This window comes from Armigeres subalbatus, chromosome 1, assembly GCF_024139115.2.
Source record: "Armigeres subalbatus isolate Guangzhou_Male chromosome 1, GZ_Asu_2, whole genome shotgun sequence".
NCBI classification, from domain to species: Eukaryota; Metazoa; Arthropoda; class Insecta; order Diptera; family Culicidae; genus Armigeres; species Armigeres subalbatus.
Genome location: NC_085139.1, coordinates 85,218,257 through 85,239,667, shown reverse-complemented (window position 1 = coordinate 85,239,667; position 21,411 = coordinate 85,218,257). Strand labels below are relative to the sequence as shown.

The 21,411-nt window shown below is 42.3% G+C and overlaps 1 protein-coding gene across 2 annotated transcripts in view; it reads left to right on the top strand.

Moving 5' to 3' along the window:
* LOC134218047 (sodium-coupled monocarboxylate transporter 1-like) overlaps positions 1 to 21,411 on the top strand; it is a 56,153-nt gene that overhangs the window by 14,068 nt on the left and 20,674 nt on the right. Inside the window, exon 1 of one of the 2 annotated variants that reach the window (XM_062697014.1) lies at positions 13,351 to 13,910. The exons of the other annotated variant lie outside the window; for it this stretch is intronic. Within the exon in view, the coding sequence (XP_062552998.1) occupies positions 13,905 to 13,910 (6 nt within the window). The 5' untranslated portion in view covers positions 13,351 to 13,904. Of the gene's footprint in view, positions 1 to 13,350; positions 13,911 to 21,411 lie in introns of those variants that run through there. 2 annotated transcript variants of the gene reach the window in all.

The following is a 21,411-nucleotide window of genomic DNA, read 5'->3' as shown; positions in this document are numbered from 1 at the left end:
GTTAACTTCCTGTGAGGATAGAGAATGTGTGTACCAAATTTGGTTGAAATCGGTCCTGGGAGTTGAAAGTTACACAGAATTGTTCGTTTTCTGAACAAAACCCCTCCCACCACCCCTCCCCCTTTTCTACATGACCATCCCACCCCTTTGTTAACTTCCTCTGAGGATAGAGAATGTCTGTACCAAATTTGGTTGAAATCGGTCCTGGGAGTTGAAAGTTACACAGAATTGTTCGTTTTCTGAACAAAACTCCTCCCCCCACCCTCCCCTTTTCTACATGACCATCCCACCCCTTTGTTAACTTCCTCTGAGGATAGAGAATGTCTGTACCAAATTTGGTTGAAATCGGCCAAGTGGTTCAGAAGTAGTTAGCGAACATACATACATAGATTGGTTTTTATATATATAGAAGAAGAAGATGTTTGCCTGTTTTTAATATCTTTTTCTTTTTTTCTCATGTTTGGTTTATTTAAAGTTAATTGGCTAATTTCCGGGCATTGACCACCCAACAAGTACGCTATGTAATTACGAAGTCTTAATACTTGATTTAATTCGAAATTTGGATATAAGGTAACTACTTTCCTTCGGTGTGGTTTGCACCCACGACCTCAGTATGTTTTAGGGTCAAATTTATTTGCACACTATTTTAATTTTTATTCATTTCAAAAATCGTTACTTTTGAGCTTAGACCGACAAAACAGTGCAGTCTCAAAGTGGAAAGTCATGAATTTTCAACATCATGCTAATATTAATTGAAATCAATCTGCTTTGAAAACTTATGCGAGGTATATGAAACCGGTCCTATTTTTTAAATGAGGTTGTAATAATCCAGAATCCAAGACGATTCGGTAAAAGCTGCATCCGTTTCAATGCGATCCCTGGAATCGTGCGAGTTAGGTGATGACAACTTTAGCAAACATAACACGTTCTGGTCATCTGTTTCTAACAGAGAAGTTTTTTTTACGACCGAACTGGATCAGTGTTAGGGTGGCTAAAAAAAAATCATAAAATTACGTGGCTTGAATTGAATCATAAAAAAGAATGAACGTAACAAGCCAATTAGATTGTTGTTAGATGGTTCAAAATTTCGGAAGATTCGTATATGATTTTATGTTAAATGTCAAAGAAAGGCTTATATAATCGAACTTCCAACTTGTTGCGAGAAAATCGGTTGATGATTGCTATATGAAAAGTTGGTTCATGTTTTTCTTAGCTTTTGTGCACACATATACATATACATACACACGGACAGACAGACATTTGTTTAGTTCGTCGAGTCGATTAGTATATGACACCATAGGTCCCCGAGCAATCCATTAAATGTTCGTTATTGGAGTGAAATGACGGAAATGACGGAACATCTTTGTGAATGAAAAGTGTCTTTTTGGCCACCCTACTCTATCCATGTCTTAGAAGAAGTCACACTGTCTGTCGATCCAAATTATCATATCAGCTGAACATGTGCTTAAATATCAAAAACTTTCTTAGTAGGTGTGATTTAACGTTCCTATCACCAACGACCATCGTTATACAAACACGCTGATCTAAAGAAAGTAAATTTCGTTATCGAAATGTCGAACTAGACGATACGTCGACGGCCGCAGAATGAATCGTTAATTAGTGGTAGCTGGCGTCTTCACATTGATCGGTAGAAAGAATGAAATGATATTTGAGTCCGATTTGTATGCTTAATAGAAAACTAGTTTTTATGAAATTTAACCCGTACGTTCGATTGTTATGTCACAAATAATATAAATAGATATAAATACATTGTTTATATGCTTAATATAATCTAATTTAAATAATTCGACTAAATTGGTCAATCTTCTTTTTGGTTTTATAACTTACACAAGTAATGTATTTCTTCAACACATAACATTCATCACACAGCACATTCTTTTCTGATCTTAAACTTATTATTAGGCGAACAAAATAGCTCGCTACTGAAATACGAAATTATTTACCTTCGTCCAGACCGCATTATGCTTTCGTGCTGTGCGGTTCTTTTTTCTGTTTGCTAAAGAAAGTTTTTTATATTACCCCCATTGCGGACTTTGGTTGATCCCGTGTCCTCGTTCAACGTTGGACCCGTTCTCTGAAGTAACATTCCGACAAGCGGTGATAATCCTGCAAGGACACTGGTCTGGGAAAAACCTCTCCACGCTCAGCAATGATCATACAAAGCAAGACCATGCTAAGAGTGGCTGGGTTCGATTCCCGGTGCCGGTCTAGGCAATTTTCGGATTGGAAATTGTCTCGACTTCCCTGGGCATTAGGTATCTTCGTGTTAGCCTCATGATATACGAATGCAAAAATGGTAACTTGGCTAAGAAACCTCGCAGTTAATAACTGTGGAAGTGCTTAATGAACACTAAGCTGCGAGGCGGCTCTGTCCCAGTGTGGGAATGTAATGCCAATAAGAAGAAGAAGAAGAATAAGTAACAATCATTCACATGAATTAGAAATAAATTTCTATTGCTTATTTTTCACCTTTCTCGTATACAAAGTATACGTAAAGGCTACATGTTCGCTCCAAAAATGAAATTTTTATAGGAGGCCCGGAGACCCATAGTGTTATATACAGATCGACGAATTGAGGTGATGTCTGTGTGTGTGCGCAAAACACTATGCAAAAATGTCACTCATTTTTCAGGCACTTATCGTTTACCGTATTCGTTATCGTATTCGACGCATATTGCTGCCTCATTGTTTCCTACTAAAAATTGGCCAGATAGAGCTATGGGATCGGAAATTATGTCCAAAATACCATTTTTATAGAGAAATCGCAAAAAAAAATGTCACTCGTTTCTTCAACGGATTTACTCCCAACAAGTTGCATTCGGGGCCCTCCTTAGCCGTGCGGTAAGACGCGCGGTTACAAAGCAAGACCATGCTGAGGGTGGCTGGGTTCGATTCTCGGTGCTGGTCTAGGCAATTTTCGGATTGGAAATTGTCTCGACTTCCCTGGGCATTAGGTATCATCGTGTTAGCCTCATGATATACGAATGCAAAATGGTAACTTGGCTAAGAAACCTCGCAGTTAATAACTGTGGAAGTGCTCAATGAACACTAAGCTGCGAGGCGGCTCTGTCCCAGTTTAGGGATGTAATGCCAATAAGAAGAAGAAGAAGAAGTTGCATTCGACGCAAAATCCTGTCTCATTATTTCCTATCGAAAATTGGCCGGATCGGACTATGTGCTCGAAAGTTATGGCCAAAATACGATTTCTTATACAGAAATCGCAAAAAAGTCACTCATTTTTAAAGCACTTATCCTTTACCGATTAGCACTCAACAAGTAGCATTCGATGCAAAATCCTGTCCCATTGTTTCCAATTGAAAATTGGCCTGATCGGACTATGGGATCGGAAATTATGTCCAAAATACCATTTTTGCCTTCCTCGTATACAAAGTAAAGGCTATATGTTCGCTCCAAAACCGAACTTTTTATAGGAATCTGTGGCAAGCATGTGGTCACGCATTGTGCGAAAATGCGGGCACACGAACAACGCGTGTTCCACCGTTTCCTCTAAACCTGCGCACACCGGACACTCGGGCGAGGCCGAGTGTCCGAACCGGTGTAGGTACTGCCTGAAGCAACCATGGCCTTTAAGGACCTGGGTCAGGTGGAAAGTGATTTCCCCATGGCGCCTCTTGACCCACGTACCTATCTCCGGTATCAAACTATGTGTCCATCTACCCTTAGTGGAACTGTCCCACGCACGCTGCCATTTAACCATTGAGGCCAACCTGACAGTCCTACGGATGCCTCTCGTGCCGCGCATTTCGAAGCACTCTATGTCTTCACCGATAACGATGTCAATAGGCATCATACCGGTGATGACGCAAAGTGCATCGTGCGACACGGTACGGTACGCGCTCGCAACTCTTAGGCACATGAGCCTATACGTACTTTCTAACTTCGTTCTGTAGCAGTTAATACGCAGGGCCGTGCCCCAAGCTGGCCCCCCATAACTCAGTATGGACAGAGCAACGCTAGCCAGAAGCTTGCACTTGCTGGCATAAGCCGCAGAGCTATTGGACATCATCCAGGACAATGCCACTATAGCTGTGGAGGCACGCTTGCAGGCGTAATTGACGTGGCTACCAAAGGTGAACTTATCGTCGATCATTACCCCCAAGAGTTTGATGGAGCGTTCAAAGGTGACCGTGCAGTTGCCTGCCCTTATCACCGCTTGTTGCTCCGACTTTCGGTTGTTAACAACAACCACCTCAGTCTTGTGGTGAGCCAGTTCTAACTTCCTGGAACTCATCCACTCCTCCACAATTGTGATCGAGTGGGCTGCAGTCAACTCCACCTCTTCGATCGATTCGCCGTAGACCTCCAGCGTAATATCGTCAGCGAAGCCGACGATTACCACGCCCACCGGGAACTTCAACCTCAAGACAGTCGTACGTCGTACATGACGTTCCATAACACCGGACCCAGTATAGAACCTTGCGAAACCCCTGAGGTTATGTCAACGCACTTCCGACCCGCCTCCGTGTCGTATACCAGTACTCGATTCTGGAAGTAGCTTCTGAGAATCTTGTACAGGTACTCGGGAATTCCAAGACGCAGGAGCGCATCTGCAATAGCTGCTCAACTGGCACTATTGAAAGCATTCCTCACGTCGAGAGTCACTATTGCACGATAGCGAACTCCCCTCCTTTTACGCTGGATAGCTATCTCCGCGGATTTGGTAACCGACAAGATAGCGTCTACGGTCGACTTACCCTTTCGGAAGCCAATTACCGATAGACCATCCGCACCCTCCGTGCGTATCAACAACCTGTTGAGGATGATCTTCTCGAGCACCTTCCCCGCCGTATCAAGCAGGCATATTGGTCTATATGCCGACGGATCCCCCGGTGGTTTTCCCGCCTTTGGCAATAGGACCAAGCTCTGCCTTCTCCATGCTTCAGGGAAGACTCCCTCGTCCAGGCATCATCAGGCATGACAGATCTGAACATCTCGGGAGCCTCAGCAATGGCCACTTTGATGGCCAGGTTCGGAATACCATCCGGTCCTGGCGCCTTACCTACACTAAGGGACTTTGCAATCTCCGCAAGTTCCGCCACAGTTATTCTTCCCTCGTCGGCCTCCCCGGCCCCTGGCAGCTCCACAAAGAGAGGCAAGAGCTCTGCGATGATCCTCTCCAGCATCTCTGGAGACCGCTCTGTAGGGGCCATCGCCCCAAGTGTCTTGGCCATTACGACCCTGTAGGCGTCACCCCATGGATTCGCGTTGGCACTTTGACACAGGCCCTCGAAGCAGGCTTTTTTGCTTGATCTAATCTCAGTCTTCAGAGCGGCTCTAGCAGCCACGAACGCCACTCGTCGTTCAACACGCTCCTCTTCTGTGCGTGCTCGCTGCATCCGCCTCCTTGCCCGTAGGCAGGCGCGGCGCAGGTTCGCAATTGCTTGAGTCCACCAGTAAGCAGGTGGCCTCCCATTCCTAGGGTGGACTTTCCTAGGCATGGTGGCATCGCATGCACGCGAGAGTACTGTTACCAGCTGCTCGCCGCTTCCTTAAACACCTCGTCGTCGAAGTATGATGTCTTCCACATACGAGGGCTAGGCCTCGCCCCTTCTTCCGTCCGGTGAATGCTGGTCGTATAGTCGATACTGTAGCGAACCGCCAGGTGGTCGCTGTTAGTGTAGCCATCATCTACCCTCCAGTTCGAACTACTCGTTTGGCCAGGGCTCCAGAACGTAACGTCGATAATCGACTCGGCCCCGTTCCAGCTGTAGGTACTTTTGCCGACATTAGCCAAGTCCGCATCCAACATGGTCAGTGATTCCAGCAGGATCTGCCCCCGTTGATTCGTGGATCGGCTTCCCCATTCCACGGCCCAAGCGTTGAAGTCCCCCGCTATCACCACCGGCCTACGCCCCATCAAGTTAGCCGTCAAACAATCTAGCATTCGACCGAACTGCTCGATCGACCATCGAGGAGGCGCATAACAGCTGCAGAAGAAGACCCCGTTGATTTTGGCAATGACGAAGCCCTCGTGTGTCGAAGACACCGCCTCTTGGACTGGGTATTTCCCCGTTGTCCATATCGCCGCCATTTTAGACCCATCAGTGACCCAATTACCGTTCCTGGCGGGTACCCGGTAAGGATCTGCTATGATGGCGATATCCATCCCCCATTCAGCAACTGTCTGACACAGCAGTTGCTGGGCTGCATTACAGTGGTTCAGATTTAGCTACGTTACCTGCACTGTGATTTTGCAGCACGCTTAAACGCCGGGCACTTCGAACCCCCCATGGGGTGCTTGCTGTTCGCAGCTTTGCTGGAACAGATCAAACAGTTGGGAGGGTTCATGCAGCATTGTGCCTTATGTCCCTCCAATCCGCAGCGTCGACAAAGCTTGCTTCTGTCAGGGCCTTTGCAGTCCCATTGCTTGTGCCCCGGTTCCAGGCACTTGAAGCAAACTTCGGGTTGCTCATATATTCGTGAATGATGTTACCTTCATCCTGCAGCGTGGAGGACTGCTGTTGTTTGCGGACGATCTTAAAATTTACCTCGTTGTTCGAAACCTGGCGGACTGCCTAGAATTGCAAAAACGTTTAGATATCTTCAATGATTGGTGTGATCGAAACATGATGGTTCTTGCCATCGCTAAATGCAACGTGATAAGCTTTCGTCGCACTGTAGATACCATGATCTTCGATTATAATATTGCAGGTACTACTCTACAACGTGTCGACCATATCAAAGACCTCGGTGTCATATTGGATGATAGGTTAACTTACAATCGTCACTTATCTACTACTATTGACAAAGCGAATCGCCAGCTCGGAATCATGTTCAAAATTTCCAGTGAATTTCGAGATCCTTTGTGTTTCAAAGCACTCTACTGCTCATTAGTGCGGTCTCATTTGGAATTTGCTTCAGTTGTTTGGAATCCTTATCAAGCCGTATGGACGGCTCGCTTGGAAGCTGTCCAGCATAAGTTCGTCCGCTACGCACTACGCCATCTCCCTTGGAGGGACTCGCTCAATCTTCCACCATACGCTGATCGTTGTCGCTTACTAGGACTGGATACTCTTGGCAAGCGGAGGAATGTGGCTCAAGCAGTTTTTATCGCTAAATTATTGCTCTCTGAATACGATGTGCCAGATTTGTTGACAAAGATACAACTTTACGCACCCTCTCGTACACTCCGGCCTAGAGATTTATTGTATGAAGCAGTTCAAAGCACGAACTATGCCGCCAACAGCTGCTTCGTCGCTTCAACGAAGGAGCCATTTATTTCGACTTCAACATCAACGCATCTAGATTTCGGTATTGTTTGACAAGATATTTTAATGACTGACAATGTTCCAAATAGTAATTAAGTTTTCATGTAGACCATACAGTCAGATGAAATATAAATAAATAAATAAATAAATAAATAAATAAATAAATAAATAAATAAATAAATAAATAAATAAATAAATAAATAAATAAATAAATAAATAAATAAATAAATAAATAAATAAATAAATAAATAAATAAATAAATAAATAAATAAATAAATAAATAAATAAATAAATAAATAAATAAATAAATAAATAAATAAATAAATAAATAAATAAATAAATAAATAAATAAATAAATAAATAAATAAATAAATAAATAAATAAATAAATAAATAAATAAATAAATAAATAAATAAATAAATAAATAAATAAATAAATAAATAAATAAATAAATAAATAAATAAATAAATAAATAAATAAATAAATAAATAAATAAATAAATAAATAAATAAATAAATAAATAAATAAATAAATAAATAAATAAATAAATAAATAAATAAATAAATAAATAAATAAATAAATAAATAAATAAATAAATAAATATATGCCCACAGGGTATACCGACCACCCCACCTTGACGCTCCCTAACTTGACTAACTTGGAGGCGTCCGCTGCAGATAGCCGAACCAATGCTACCTGTGTCCCTGCCGGACCTTTCCGTAGCCGAACGGCTGCGGTGGATGCCTCCACTTCACACTGACGCCGCAGTGCCGTGACGAGCTCTTCGACTTCGGTGATCTCGTCCAGGTCTTTAACCCTCAGATTCACCTCCGTCGTGAGTGCCCTCACCTTGACCGTCTCGCCCAGGACTTCCTCCGCCAACTTCTTGTAGGCGGCGCCCTTTTGCGAGACGCCCCGCTTTAGCTCGAGGATCATCTCGCCCATCCGGGTACGTCTTATTCGACGTACGTCGGCACCGAGTTCACCGAGCTTGACATAACTCCTCATCGCCTTCAAGACGTCCGAGTACTTAGCTTCGTCCGTTTTAATGACTAGGAGGCGTCATCCCCCTCTATTTCCCTGGTCTGAGGCGGCTGAGAGCTCTCAGCCTGCCGTAACCCCTTACCACCGTCTTTCCTGGGTGGGCGGACCTTTCCAGGCCCTTCCTCCCCCGGTTTTGGAGGTACCTGACTGGAGTTCAGCCTCCCAGCCCCACCACCCTTGTTCGGGGTAGTAACCCTCCGCGTTTTGGAGCGGCCCCCCAGGGAGCTCATCCCCTGGAGACTGTATCCCCTGTTTTTGTGTCTGCTCCGTTGGAGCAGTCACCCCCGACGTGCCCGCGAATACTTGAGCCTCAGTCTGGGTAGACTTTAGCACCACCGTCTTCGCTGGCACGCCCTCGGTCGATTCGACCTTGCCCAAATCCGTGAATTCTTGGGCCTCAGTATGGGTAGACCTTGACTCCACAGATTTCACGGGTTCGCACTTGGCCGTCCCGACCGCCGTTTCCAGCTTGGCGTCCAACATCGATTCTTACTGGAATTTCATTTAAAAAACTCCGAGAACTCCTGTAGAAATTCGTCTTTCGTGCGCAGATTCATCCCAGAAATTTCTGCGGGTCATCCACCGGAAATTTTCATGGAAATGTCAAATGTTTCATTGAATCTGCTGAAGTGCAGAAGTCACTCCAAATTATCTGTGGGAATTCCTCCGAGTATTATTACAAAAATTCCCCTGGGAAACTATTTTGAAATTTATTTGGGAATTTTGTCGTGAGTGCAAGTAAATTCTTCACAAATAACCTGCGGAAAATCTCCAGAGCTTACTTGCAGAAATCCCTTCATGAATTCCTACGGAAATCGCTTTAGAAATTCTTGCAGAAATTGATTGGTGACTTCCTGCGGAAAAACTCCCGGTTCTATTTTTGAGCACTTATTAAAGAAATTTCTGTGATCATCGCTATAACTCTTTTGAAAATTCAAAGCGGCATTCTTTTCGATTTTCTATAGAAATTCCGCTCCAGGAAATTCCTCCAAAAATTTCTTTATAATTTTTCGGGTTTTTAATGCTGCAGAAATCCTCTTTACGCTGTGGAAATTTATTTGCAAGAAATTTATACAAGGATCATCTTAGGGTCCTTGTGGAAACTTTTCGTTTTCTGATGGTAATCCTTTAAAATCGGAGTTAACCGCAAATATCATTAAAAACCCGCCTTTTGCGAATCATCTTCTAATTTTTGATCGACTTTCTGCGGAAGCACTTATTAAAATGAGGCATCTGCATTAAATCACAGAGCATTTTTATGTTTTCAATTGCTATATAAACCCTTATTCGTTCTAGATGAATGTTATAAAGGAAATATAAAATGCTCCAATATTATGAAAGAATTCTCAACGACTTTTGAAGAATGATATAATATATCATGCTGAGTGGTTCATCGTAAAAGAAACAACCAATCAGAAACTGACAAATATCTTGAAATTACAAAGAAATTGACAAGATGAAAATGGGTGTTCAATGTTCATGTCCTTCAATAGACATGGTTTGTGTGCGTCGTGTTTTAGAATGGATTAAAAATGACAACAAGCGGCGTATCTCTCCTCATAACATTTGTTTAAATCAGTGGTGGAAATCTGTGAACTTTGCTCACAAAACAAGAAGTAGGCTATGCAAAATACTCGCGAACACTTGTTTTGCGTTTTTCTTGCCTATCTACTACTCGCAGAGAAAACAGAAAAACGAACCCCGAAAAATGTTCGTGAAGCTTCGCGAGTCATTCAGGTTAATTTGCAAAATGTCATAAAACAACTTCGGAACATGTTTATCACGGATGTTCGAGGTGTTCGAGCGAGAGTACCTTTGTTTAAAGTTATTGTGTTTATCGCAAATAAAATTTATCCATTGTATTCGAAATAACCACAAATACTCGCGACCGTGATTTTTACTCCCGAACAAAATACTGCCCTGCTTTTTTATTTTGCTCTGCCCGTACTCGCGAACGAAGCAAGCACCAGAAAAATGCAGGCAGTAGGTTCGCGCGAGTGTGGCATTTTTTGTAGGTCCAATTACACTCTTTTCTTACTCGTGAAGCGAGTATTTCCACCACTGGTTTAAATAATGCTTGAAAGTGTAATGCATGCCATTAAATAAGGACTTGGACATATCCGAAAAAAAAAATGTTAATAACCTTGAAACATAAATTTGTTCTCAACAACATTCGCTTATGAAAATAAAGTCCATCTATAGATAGGCATCAAACTAATTTTCAAATAAACTTCCTTAAATTTAGCATTTTATATATTAAATTTTCACCTATAACTAAATCCGCGCGAAACCCTTAAATCGTTATGTAAATCCGCGCGGATTTGCGAGAACCGCGAGATCCCCGTAGTCGTAACAACCCTGTGGTTCATATTACTGACAATTTTATTTTTGCTGATGAGCAATTTGGTTTTCGCCATGGGCATTCAACCACTTATCAGTTATTAAGAGTTACGAACTTAATTCGGCTCAACAAATCTGAAGGATATTCGACTGGAGTTGCTCTTCTTGATATAGAGAAAGCATTTGACAGTGTTTGACATGAAGGTTTGATTGTAAAATTAATGAATTTTAATTTTCCTCAGTACATTATTAAACTGATACAAAATTATTTATCAGATCGCTCACTGCAGGTAAACTATCAGAATTCTAAATCTGATAGATTACCTGTAAGAGCTGGTGTCCCCCAAGGCAGCATACTGTGGCCCATATTGTATAACATTTTTACTTCTGACTTACCTGATTTACTACCAGGGTGTCAAAAATATTTGTTTGCAGATGACACGGGCCTTTCAGCCAAAGGGCGAATCCTTCCACTTACTTGCAAAAATGGAAAATTTCTCCGAATACTTCCAAAACTCAGCTTATAATTTTTCCACATAAGCCGAGAGCTTTTTATTTGAAACCTTCTAGCAGTCATATTGTCACTATGAATGAGGTTCCAATTAATTGGTCTAGCGAAGCCAAATATTTAGGACTTCTGCTGGACCAAAAATTAACTTTTAAAAATCACATTGAAGGCCTTCAAGCCAAATGTAACAAATATATTAAGTGTCTATATCCAGTATCCACTTATAAACAGAAAATTAAAAATTTGTCCTAGGAACAAATTTTTGATTTACAAACAAATTTTTAGGCCAGCCATGTCGTATGCTGTGCCAATATGGACTAGTTGCTGCAATACCAGAAAAAGGCACTTCAGAGGATTCAAAATAAAATTTTGAAAATGATTCTGAAGTTGCCTCCGTGGTATAGTACCAATGAACTTCATAGAATTTCTAATATTGAAACATTGCAACAAATGCCCAAAAAAATAATTTCCAATTTTAGACAAAAATCGTTGCAATCTTCTATTGCAACGATTAGCTCCCTTTACCCTTAGTATAAATTAGGTTAAGTTTAGTGTAAGTTTGAAACATTGTAATTCCTACATAGTTCAAGTCAACCAGAGAAATGCTACATTTAAACTATATTTAACTATATTTAAAAAAATTTTGGAATGCATGTTTTTAACAGATGCAACTCCTTTCACAGAGAGCTGCAAAAGATTACGTTCAACCAAATGGGGATTCGAAACGTGAAAACACGTGATTTTTGAGTTCAAACATTTCCGGAATGTTGCATACGGAATCGCATCAATGATCCAAAATCGAATCGAAGCGAAATCGCATCAATGATCCAGATTTCAATATTCTGATATAAAATTTAAGCTTATACAAACGCGAGGTCAGTCTAATGCTCAATCGAACCTATCAAGATCCCGTTGATTGCGATGACCAACAGCAGTGTTGATAGTAAACATTCTTGCCTCACTCCAACTACAATCTGGACGTGATCTGCCAAGTCTTCGTTATGTAATACTTTTGCATGTGGGTTCCTTGTACTGCGCTTCGATGTGACCGATGACTGACTTGAGAAAACCATGCGGCATATGGCACCCTACACATTTTCGTGATTATGCCTGTCAAAAACATCAACGGAAGATTTCAAGGAAGTTCCTCTTAGAAGTAAAACACAGGTTCGAATTCAGCCTACTGCCGTGGTAAATTCACAAATTCTTTGGAGCCCCGTATTCCGTGCAGTTTTGAAAGAGCATTTTCTTTTGAGAATCATTCCAAGATGTTTTACGAAAGGATAGTTTCACATCCTCGCATTTAATTATGCTGCTTTGCACATTCGATTTAAAATACTGTTATCATTGATTTGAATCATTTACTGGCTTCCGAGAGTACAAACTACGTGTTTACCTTTGGGATCGTACACTAATTACGTAAGCACTTATGGGGTGAGGGAGAGTCTGCCATTTTCTTACGTCCCATATAAATAAAAAAATGATTTGTATGGGAAAAATCTTACATGGGGGGAGGGGGGTAGTTGAAAACCCCAGAAAAAATGATTACGTAATTAGTGTACGACACCTTTGTCGAAGAGTCAATGAAGTGAGGGGCCGTTCACAAATTATGTAACGCTTTAGGGGAAGGGAGGGGGTCAGACCAAGCGTTACGGTCCATACGCAAATATTAAATCTTCCATACAAAGAGTGTTACGAGGGGGGAGGGGTCTAAAACTGCCTAAATTTGCGTTACGTAATTTTTGAACGGCACCTGATTTGATTCCAGTATTAGCTCCCAAATGATTCGAACGCATCAAAGCAATGATCGATTGAAATATACGGAGCATGCATTCTCCTTCCCCCTGATTGTTGCATCGATGCAATTATGGAATTATGGATGCGAAGGAACTTTTAAAGACTGATTCCGTGATTTGCGCAGAACCTCAAGATCAAAACGATTCTTTTCCAATGATTACATACGAATAAAATTTTCACAATTTTCACTTAACTGCCGCCCATTAACTGGCATTAAGCATACCTTTCGTGAAAATTCAATTTTTATCCTCATTTGGAATCAATTCTACCCGTAAGTGCCCCGTTAAACTTTCGTCAACACCAGCTCGCGAAACTCCAGAACAGCTGGCATTGATGACGATTGTAGGGACTGCGCGTGCCTATATAGCACTGGGAAGCGCTCTTAATTGTTTCAGTTCCTCGCAGAAATTTGTCGCGCGCGCAAATAATAGCTCTTCATTCATCGGTCCGTTCTCGACGGGAGTGAGCGAACTAGCGCTCAGTCCGTTCGCGCAGTCCTTCCTAAACTATCATCAGCTACGTAAGAAAGCAGTAGTGGGACCGGGCGTGACCGTTATCAGCTGAGAAGAGACGAAAGTTTGCGAATCTGCGATTTGAGTCCCCTATCCGGTCGTTTGCGAAATCTGTTTGTGCCGTAAGATCATCACCTGCCGCTTCAGGTCGAAGCCTGTGAGGAACAGCTAGGCATTCGCGCTACCGGCGGGGCAACATTACGCGCTCAGTTATCGTCGGTTGGCCGCACGCTGCTGAAGGGGTTTGTCAAGTCTTCAGCAAACTGCAACCCAATTCACACCTTTGCCGAGATTTTGGGTTCTGTTTCGCGCGTCCGTCGATGATGCGTCGCGGTGCGTAGCGACGACGGCGACGTGGTGCTATTTTGGAAGAAGTTATTTAGACAGAAGGTTAAACAGTGATAGCAGTAGGGGCATAGTAGAGGGAGCAGACTAAACATCGACAACTGTAAAATGCTGGTAATTTGGCTACCGAATTTCGTTTGGTTTGTTGACAGTTGACACTGTTGTGTGTGCGTTCGTGTTTTCTGTACGGTGTTTCGACCTACGGTAAACTGTCGAGTGACAGTGCGAAGGTTGACCTTACTCATAAAAGTAACTCGCATTACTATCCCCGTGATGTTACAAGACTTTGGACACGTGTAGAATTGTTATCAGTGGTGTGCTAAATCATGATCGACTGCTGCGGCCGCAGCGTGTTCTTCTGTGATGTATCTGAGTGGGCGATGAGCGGCTCATCCGAAGAGCGGCTCAGAAGGAAGTGTTCTATCCGCAAATAGTGTGTCTCGGTATGATGGAATGCACAATAATCATACAATGAGCTTCGCATTCGATTGTGATAACACAACATCTAACAGTTGTGATGGCTAACATGCCATGACCGTACGAAGAATGTGAATTGCTTATCACCGAGCTATAGCGCGGCTCTGGATGCTCTTCTGCGAAACATCTACCGCTAACCTGACGTTGACTAATTCGATCTATTATCGTTGACAATGAACAATAACTGAGCACTCCAGAGGTATTTTTATGTTTTCACCGAACTGTGGCGAGTGGGATGATTTGGAGCGATGAGCTAATTTGAGGTTTGAATTTATTCGACTACTAGACAATTTACGCCTGTTTCCATTTCACCACTTAGTTGTGTCTGGTTGATGGTTTCCATTGAGAAGGTAATTTTATCAATTACACAGCTTAACCCAATTTTGCAATCATGTTCTGAACGCAGTTTTCAGTGAATCAAAAATTGTTTTAGTGACTTTATTATATGAATCACCCATCACCCATCTGATGTACATGATTTTTTAAAGTTGTAATTATTTGTATATTTCCTTTTTTTAGAATAAATAGTGTTACGTTCTAAAATTTTAAAGTGTTCCCTAAATAGTGTTTTGTTTTATCTGTGACAAGAACATATTGAAAATCTCGAAAATTTTCCGCAATTCCACGAATCTGTGTTACGTGGCGAAATTAGCGATGAGCTAATTCCGCCATTCTTCCACTCAAATTACGCCTATTTTTGTTCCTAGCGCTTACCTAGTTCCAGAAATAGGAGACTGTCGGACCGGTCACGCTTTCGCGCGAGCACCAATTTTCCTGTCCGTCCCAGAAGTCAGGAACCTGACGATGGCCGGCACAATGGATGCACGAGATGTATTTAATGACCCCCGGCACCTGACGAAATAACCGTTGCTGCTAAAGCGGTGTCGGTCCCAATTTGAATGACATTTATCAATAGTTGCGTCAGTCAGCTAGCGCGCGCGTCCAACGCGGTGCTGCGGTGTAACAATTATGCCAAATAGGCAAATTGTGCCTCCATTCATTGAAGTTCGCGCTCGGAATGTGACGGCATAGGAAAGGAGATATTGCGAGCCGACGTACATAGTTGTTAATAGGAAAATCCGGAAGATCAGCTTACATTTCGGTATCACGAGTCTACTGGAATTTTGCCCACTTTCAAACTCAGTGCTCTTATTGGCATTTCCACAATCGTCATATTTATTTTTGTGCTATATTGGATACACTTTGCCCACTAAACAATGCACTTTTCAGCGAATGAAGAATCTTCATTGCAAATATAAAATTCCAAATTTGGACCAATAATTGAACTTAACTGGGTAGCAAATCCAGCAATGACTTTATCCGTAATCAACCGTTTGACTAATTTTGACTTTTTCGTCAATAACTGATACAGGTATCAGAAAGTCGGCTCAGGGAGCATCTCTACTGTCTTTTTATTGTCATTTACCTTATGGAAAAAGAAGTGAAAATAGAAATAAACAATATAGAAGAAAAGAAGAATGGAACTAGTTTCTGGGGAAGAAGACCTAGATGAGTACTTCAGAGTAGACTGCAAAAAATGCGTATTATTTTTGTTCCGGACTAAGAAATCTTAGCCGTTTTCTAATAATTGATACTCGAAAGTAGTGATGAAAAGTTTGAATGAATTTGAAATGAATTCTCTCATTTTATGCAAGTAAACTATTTGAGGTTCAAAAAATGATCATCGTTATGGTTTGATCCAGTTACATTTTTGTTTTTCAAACCAGACACTTGTATGATGGTAAAAAAATAAGCAAAGCCGTAGAATATTCGATCATACTTTGATTTAGATTTTTTTTGGGTCTTTATAATCTGGTAAAGCGTAGGGGAAGGTGGGGAGACTTGATCCCCAGGGAGACTTGATCACCCTGGACTTTTATCGAGAACTAAAGTAGTTTTGTTCTAGAGTATTTTTTACTATAGATCCTCTAGACAAATGACCTTTATGTGGTGAGTTATTTTTTGGATTGCCAACCTTATTTATTCTGCAGGGCGGTTTGTATGTTTTGACCTTCTTAAAGATTTTTTTATTGGCCACGCAAAATTTTAACAACTTCTCATAACAATGACCAAATGCTTTCGTACTGATGAAAATGTCAACATATTATCAAAGTCTTAGGATATTTAGATTTTAAGTTATTTCCTTAATATGGGGACACTAGATCTAGCATTACAAAAATTTGGCGAAAAAATTCAAAAAATATAAATCTGTTCTCAGGTTTCTAATTTTTTGTAGATGTGACAGATTTGATGGAGGGTTGACAGGAAAAAATATTTATTGCGTAGATATCATAGGAAGCGGATCAAGTCTACCCAAATTTTAAAATTGCATGTGCTGTCGAATTCAATAACAAAAATCGTTCATGTATACGCACAGTAATTCGAAAATTCCGCGTGTTTTGATGGAAAAATATTTAAAAAAAATCTGAGGGCACCTTTCTAATTTTATCAAAGCAAGTTCTTGGAGAGGGGTCAATTTCGCCCGAATATTTCAAAAGTCGATTTTTGACAGCACTCCAAAAAATCGATTGCATATCGATAACAACAATAATTTAAGAACTGTCATACATCAGTAAAGTTAAATACTATGTTTCTTAAAGAGTCTGTGTGGACATCGCGTATGTTTATTTATTTTGGGCTGTGATATATCGGAAATCAGAAAAGGGGATCTAATCTTCCCAGTCTCCCCTGACGATGCACTTATCTAAAGACATGTATACGAGAATCTACATCGAGGCATTTTAGTTATTATGGCAACTGATCTACTTCAAAGCTGAAATTTATTGGCCAAACCACGTCATCCAATGCCACCAAACTACCGATAGACGCACTCCATCAACGCACTCCAGTTAAGGCGGATGTATCCTAATTCCAATCAAAATTTATCAATGAAGTTTTGATAATTTCTACTAGCTCAGAAGCCTCCTTTCAAGAGGCTCGGAAGCCTCCTTTCAAGAGGCTCGGAAGCCTCCTTTCAAGAGGCTCGGAAGCCTCCTTTCAAGAGGCTCGGAAGCCTCCTTTCAAGAGGCTCGGAAGCCTCCTTTCAAGAGGCTCGGAAGCCTCCTTTCAAGAGGCTCGGAAGCCTCCTTCAACAGGCTCAGAAGCCTCCTTTCAAGAGGCCCGGAAGCCTCCTTTCAAGAGGCCCGGAAGCCTCCTTTCAAGAGGCCCGGAAGCCTCCTTTCAAGAGGCCCGGAAGCCTCCTTTCAAGAGGCCCGGAAGCCTCCTTTCAAGAGGCTGAAAAGCCTCCTTCAAGAGGCTGGAAGCCTCCTTTCAAGAGGCCTGGAAGCCTCCTTTCAAGAGGCTCAAGCCTCCTTTCAAGAGGCTCGGAAGCCTCCTTTCAAGAGGCTCGGAAGCCTCCTTTCAAGAGGCCTGGAAGCCTCCTTCAAGAGGCCTCGAAGCCTCCTTTCAAGAGGCCTGGAAGCCTCCTTTCAAGAGGCCCGGAAGCCTCCTTTCAAGAGGCCTCAAGCCTCCTTTCAAGAGGCCTGGAAGCCTCCTTTCAAGAGGCTCAGAGCCTCCTTTCAAGAGGCCTGGAAGCCTTCTTTCAAGAGGCCTGGAAGCCTCCTTTCAAGAGGCTCAGAAGCCTCCTTTCAAGAGGCTCAGAAGCCTCCTTTCAAGAGGCCTGGAAGCCTCCTTTCAAGAGGCTCAGAAGCCTCCTTCAAGAGGCCCGGAAGCCTCCTTTCAAGAGGCTCAGGCTTCCTGTCAAGAGGCCTCCTTTCAAGAGGCCCCCTCCTTTCAAGAGGCTCAGAAGCCCCTTCAAGAGGCTCTGGAAGCCTCCTTTCAAGAGGCTCGGAAGCCTCCTTTCAAGAGGCCTGGAAGCCTCCTTCAAGAGGCTCAGAAGCCTCCTTTCAAGAGGCCCGGAAGCCTCCTTTCAAGAGGCTCAAGCCTCCTTTCAAGAGGCTCGGAAGCCTCCTTTCAAGAGGCTCAGGAAGCCTCCTTTCAAGAGGCCTGGAAGCCTCCTTTCAAGAGGCTCGAAGCCTCCTTTCAAGAGGCTCGGAAGCCTCCTTTCAAGAGGCCTGGAAGCCTCCTTTCAAGAGGCTCAGAAGCCTCCTTCAAGAGGCCTGGAAGCCTCCTTTCAAGAGGCTCAGAAGCCTCCTTTCAAGAGGCCTGGAAGCCTCCTTTCAAGAGGCTCAGAAGCCTCCTTTCAAGAGGCCTGGAAGCCTCCTTTCAAGAGGCCTGGAAGCCTCCTTTCAAGAGGCTCGGAAGCCTCCTTTCAAGAGGCTCAGAGCCTCCTTCAAGAGGCCTGGAAGCCTCCTTTCAAGAGGCCTGGAAGCCTCCTTTCAAGAGGCTCAGAAGCCTCCTTTCAAGAGGCCTGGAAGCCTCCTTTCAAGAGGCTCAGAAGCCTCCTTTCAAGAGGCCTGGAAGCCTCCTTTCAAGAGGCCTGGAAGCCTCCTTTCAAGAGACCTGGAAGCCTCCTTTCAAGAGGCTCGGAAGCATCCTTTCAAGAGGCTCGGAAGCTTCCTTTCAAGAGGCCTGGCAGCCTCCTTTCAAGAGGCTCGGCAGCCTCCTTTCAAGAGGCTTGGAAGCCTCCTTTCAAGAGGCTCGGAAGCCTCCTTTTAAGAGGCCTGGAAGTCTCCTTTCAAGAGGCTCTGGAAGCCTCCTTTCAAGAGGCTCGGAAGCCTCCTTTCAAGAGGCTCGGAAGCCTCCTTTCAAGAGGCTCGGAAGCCTCCTTTCAAGAGGCTCGGAAGCCTCCTTTCAAGAGGCTCGGAAGCCTCCTTTCAAGAGGCTCGGAGGCCCAGAGGCCTCTTTTCAAGAGGCATGGGAACTCCCTCATAGGAGGCTTAGAGGCCTTTTTACATGCGGCATAGTCCTACCAAACCGCTTAGAGGATTCCTTCCAAGAGGCTTACGGAAGCCTTTAACTGATTCAATACGGATGGGTCATATATGACCCAAGACGAAAATCAGCTGTCGAAAATCAGTTTTAAGAGATAGAGCCTTTCTTTCTTCAGCAAAAATGTTCAAAATTAACTGTTCCATCCAGGAAAAATATTACCCAGGTCAGGTTATGGTCACTAGGATGATCTCCAAACTATCCATGAGTTCTAATTTTGATGTTCTAAGGAATCAACACCATTTTTCACCACATTCTGATTAAATAATTGAAATTGAAACGCTTTATGATAATATCCCGCACCTGTCCTGCAATATAACAGATCTTTTTTAATACCTAAGATACTCCAAACAGTTCTTGAACTCAGATCTTAACATTCAAATCGGTCAACAAAAAGATCTACGATGTCCCCACTATTTTTATGAGTTGAGACAGCTCCACGGTTCTTCATTACACCATTACAGACACACCAGAGAATTCGTTCGGTATCTACGACACTCCAAACTATCCTTGAGTACAGATACTAATATTCAAATCGATCAACATGAAGATCTTCGATGTCCCCACTAGTTTTATGAGTTGGAATAGCTCCAGGATACCTCGTAACACCATAACAGACACTCCACATAATTCAAATCGATCAACACGAAGATCTTCCAGTCCTTATTATTCATACGTAAATTACTTTACTCTTACATATAAATGTTAGTCTTAGTAACATCCACTTCCGTGCAATACTGAAACGAATTATATTGTCGATTGAATGTATTGCGAACTTTATTCAGTTCTTGGTACGCAATCCTCATTTATTGGTTAGACTGTCATCTCATGATACCCCTTGGTGGTTTCAATACGTATAGAAATGGTAAACACTTGGGTAAACATATCGTATAAAATATATAATATGTATAATAAGTATGAAACAAGTAAGTATGAGAGTACCAACGCCTTCAGGGTGCAACTTACTCTAATTCTGATCGATTATGGAGTAGCAATAATTCACATGTATAGCCCAGCCGGTCATCAAGAGACGCCGTGGTACCCGTAGACCAAGCTTTATTCTATAACACTATAGACTATAAAAGGAACGAAAAAATTGTGGATGCGATGTTTGTGATCACAATAACAAGTTTTTTTTTCGTACTTACGTATTGTGTACGTAATGATGTCCATTTGAGCAATTCCAACTAACAAGATTTTTATATAATGGTGTAATGATGTTCCATGACGGTTCTCCAACTAACAAACAAGCTTCAGAATCTATGAATCACTATGTTGGTCTTTCAGACCTCCAATATCTGAACTCATGTATGGCGCCGTAAATTTTCCGGGAATGTTATGATTCGTATATACTGGTAAATTGATATCCCATGGGGTTTCTACATCTGACACACACGCTCAGGATCCTATGATTCACTCGGTTGGCCTCGTAGACCTCCAATATCTGAACTCAAAAATCGTTTGGAGTACCGTAGATATTCTTGAAATATTTCAATTTTCATATACTGGTGTAATGATGTCTCATGGGGTTTTTACAACTAACACATAAGCTGAGTTACCTTTGAATCACTCTGTTGGTCTTGTAGACCCCCAAAATCTGAATTCAAGAATGATTTGGAGTACCGTAGATACTCTGGGAATATTTTATTTTGTATATACTGGTGTAATGGTGTTCCATAAGGCTTCTCCAGCTAACACACAAGCTCGGAAATCAATGAATCACTCTGTTGGTCTTGAAGACCTCCAGTATCTGAACTCAAGAATGACTTGGATTACCCCAGGAACTCTGGGAATGCTGTGATTTGCATATTCTGGTGTAATGATGTCCCAAGGGGTTGCTCCAACTAACGTACAAGCTCAGGACCCTATGAATCACTCTGTTGGTGTTGTAAAACTTCAAGATCTCAACTCAAGAAAGGTTTGGAGTACCGTAGATATTCTGGGAATGTGGATGTTTTTATATATTGACATAATCACGTCCCATGGTGTTTTTACAACTAACACACAAGCTCAGGAACCTATCAATCACTCTGTTGGTCTTGTAGGCCTCCAAGATCTGAACTCAAGAATTGTTTGGAGTACCGTAGATATTTTGGGAGTCTTGTATTTTGTATATACTACTGTAATAATGTTCCATGGGGCTCCTCCAACTATTACACAAGCTCGGGAACCTATGAATTGCTCTGTTGATCTTGTTGACCTCCAATATCTGAACTCAAGAAAAGTTTGGAGTACCGTTTATGTTTTGGTAACACTGCGATTTGATAAAAAAAATAGTTTAATTATGTCTCAAGTAGCAATGCCAACT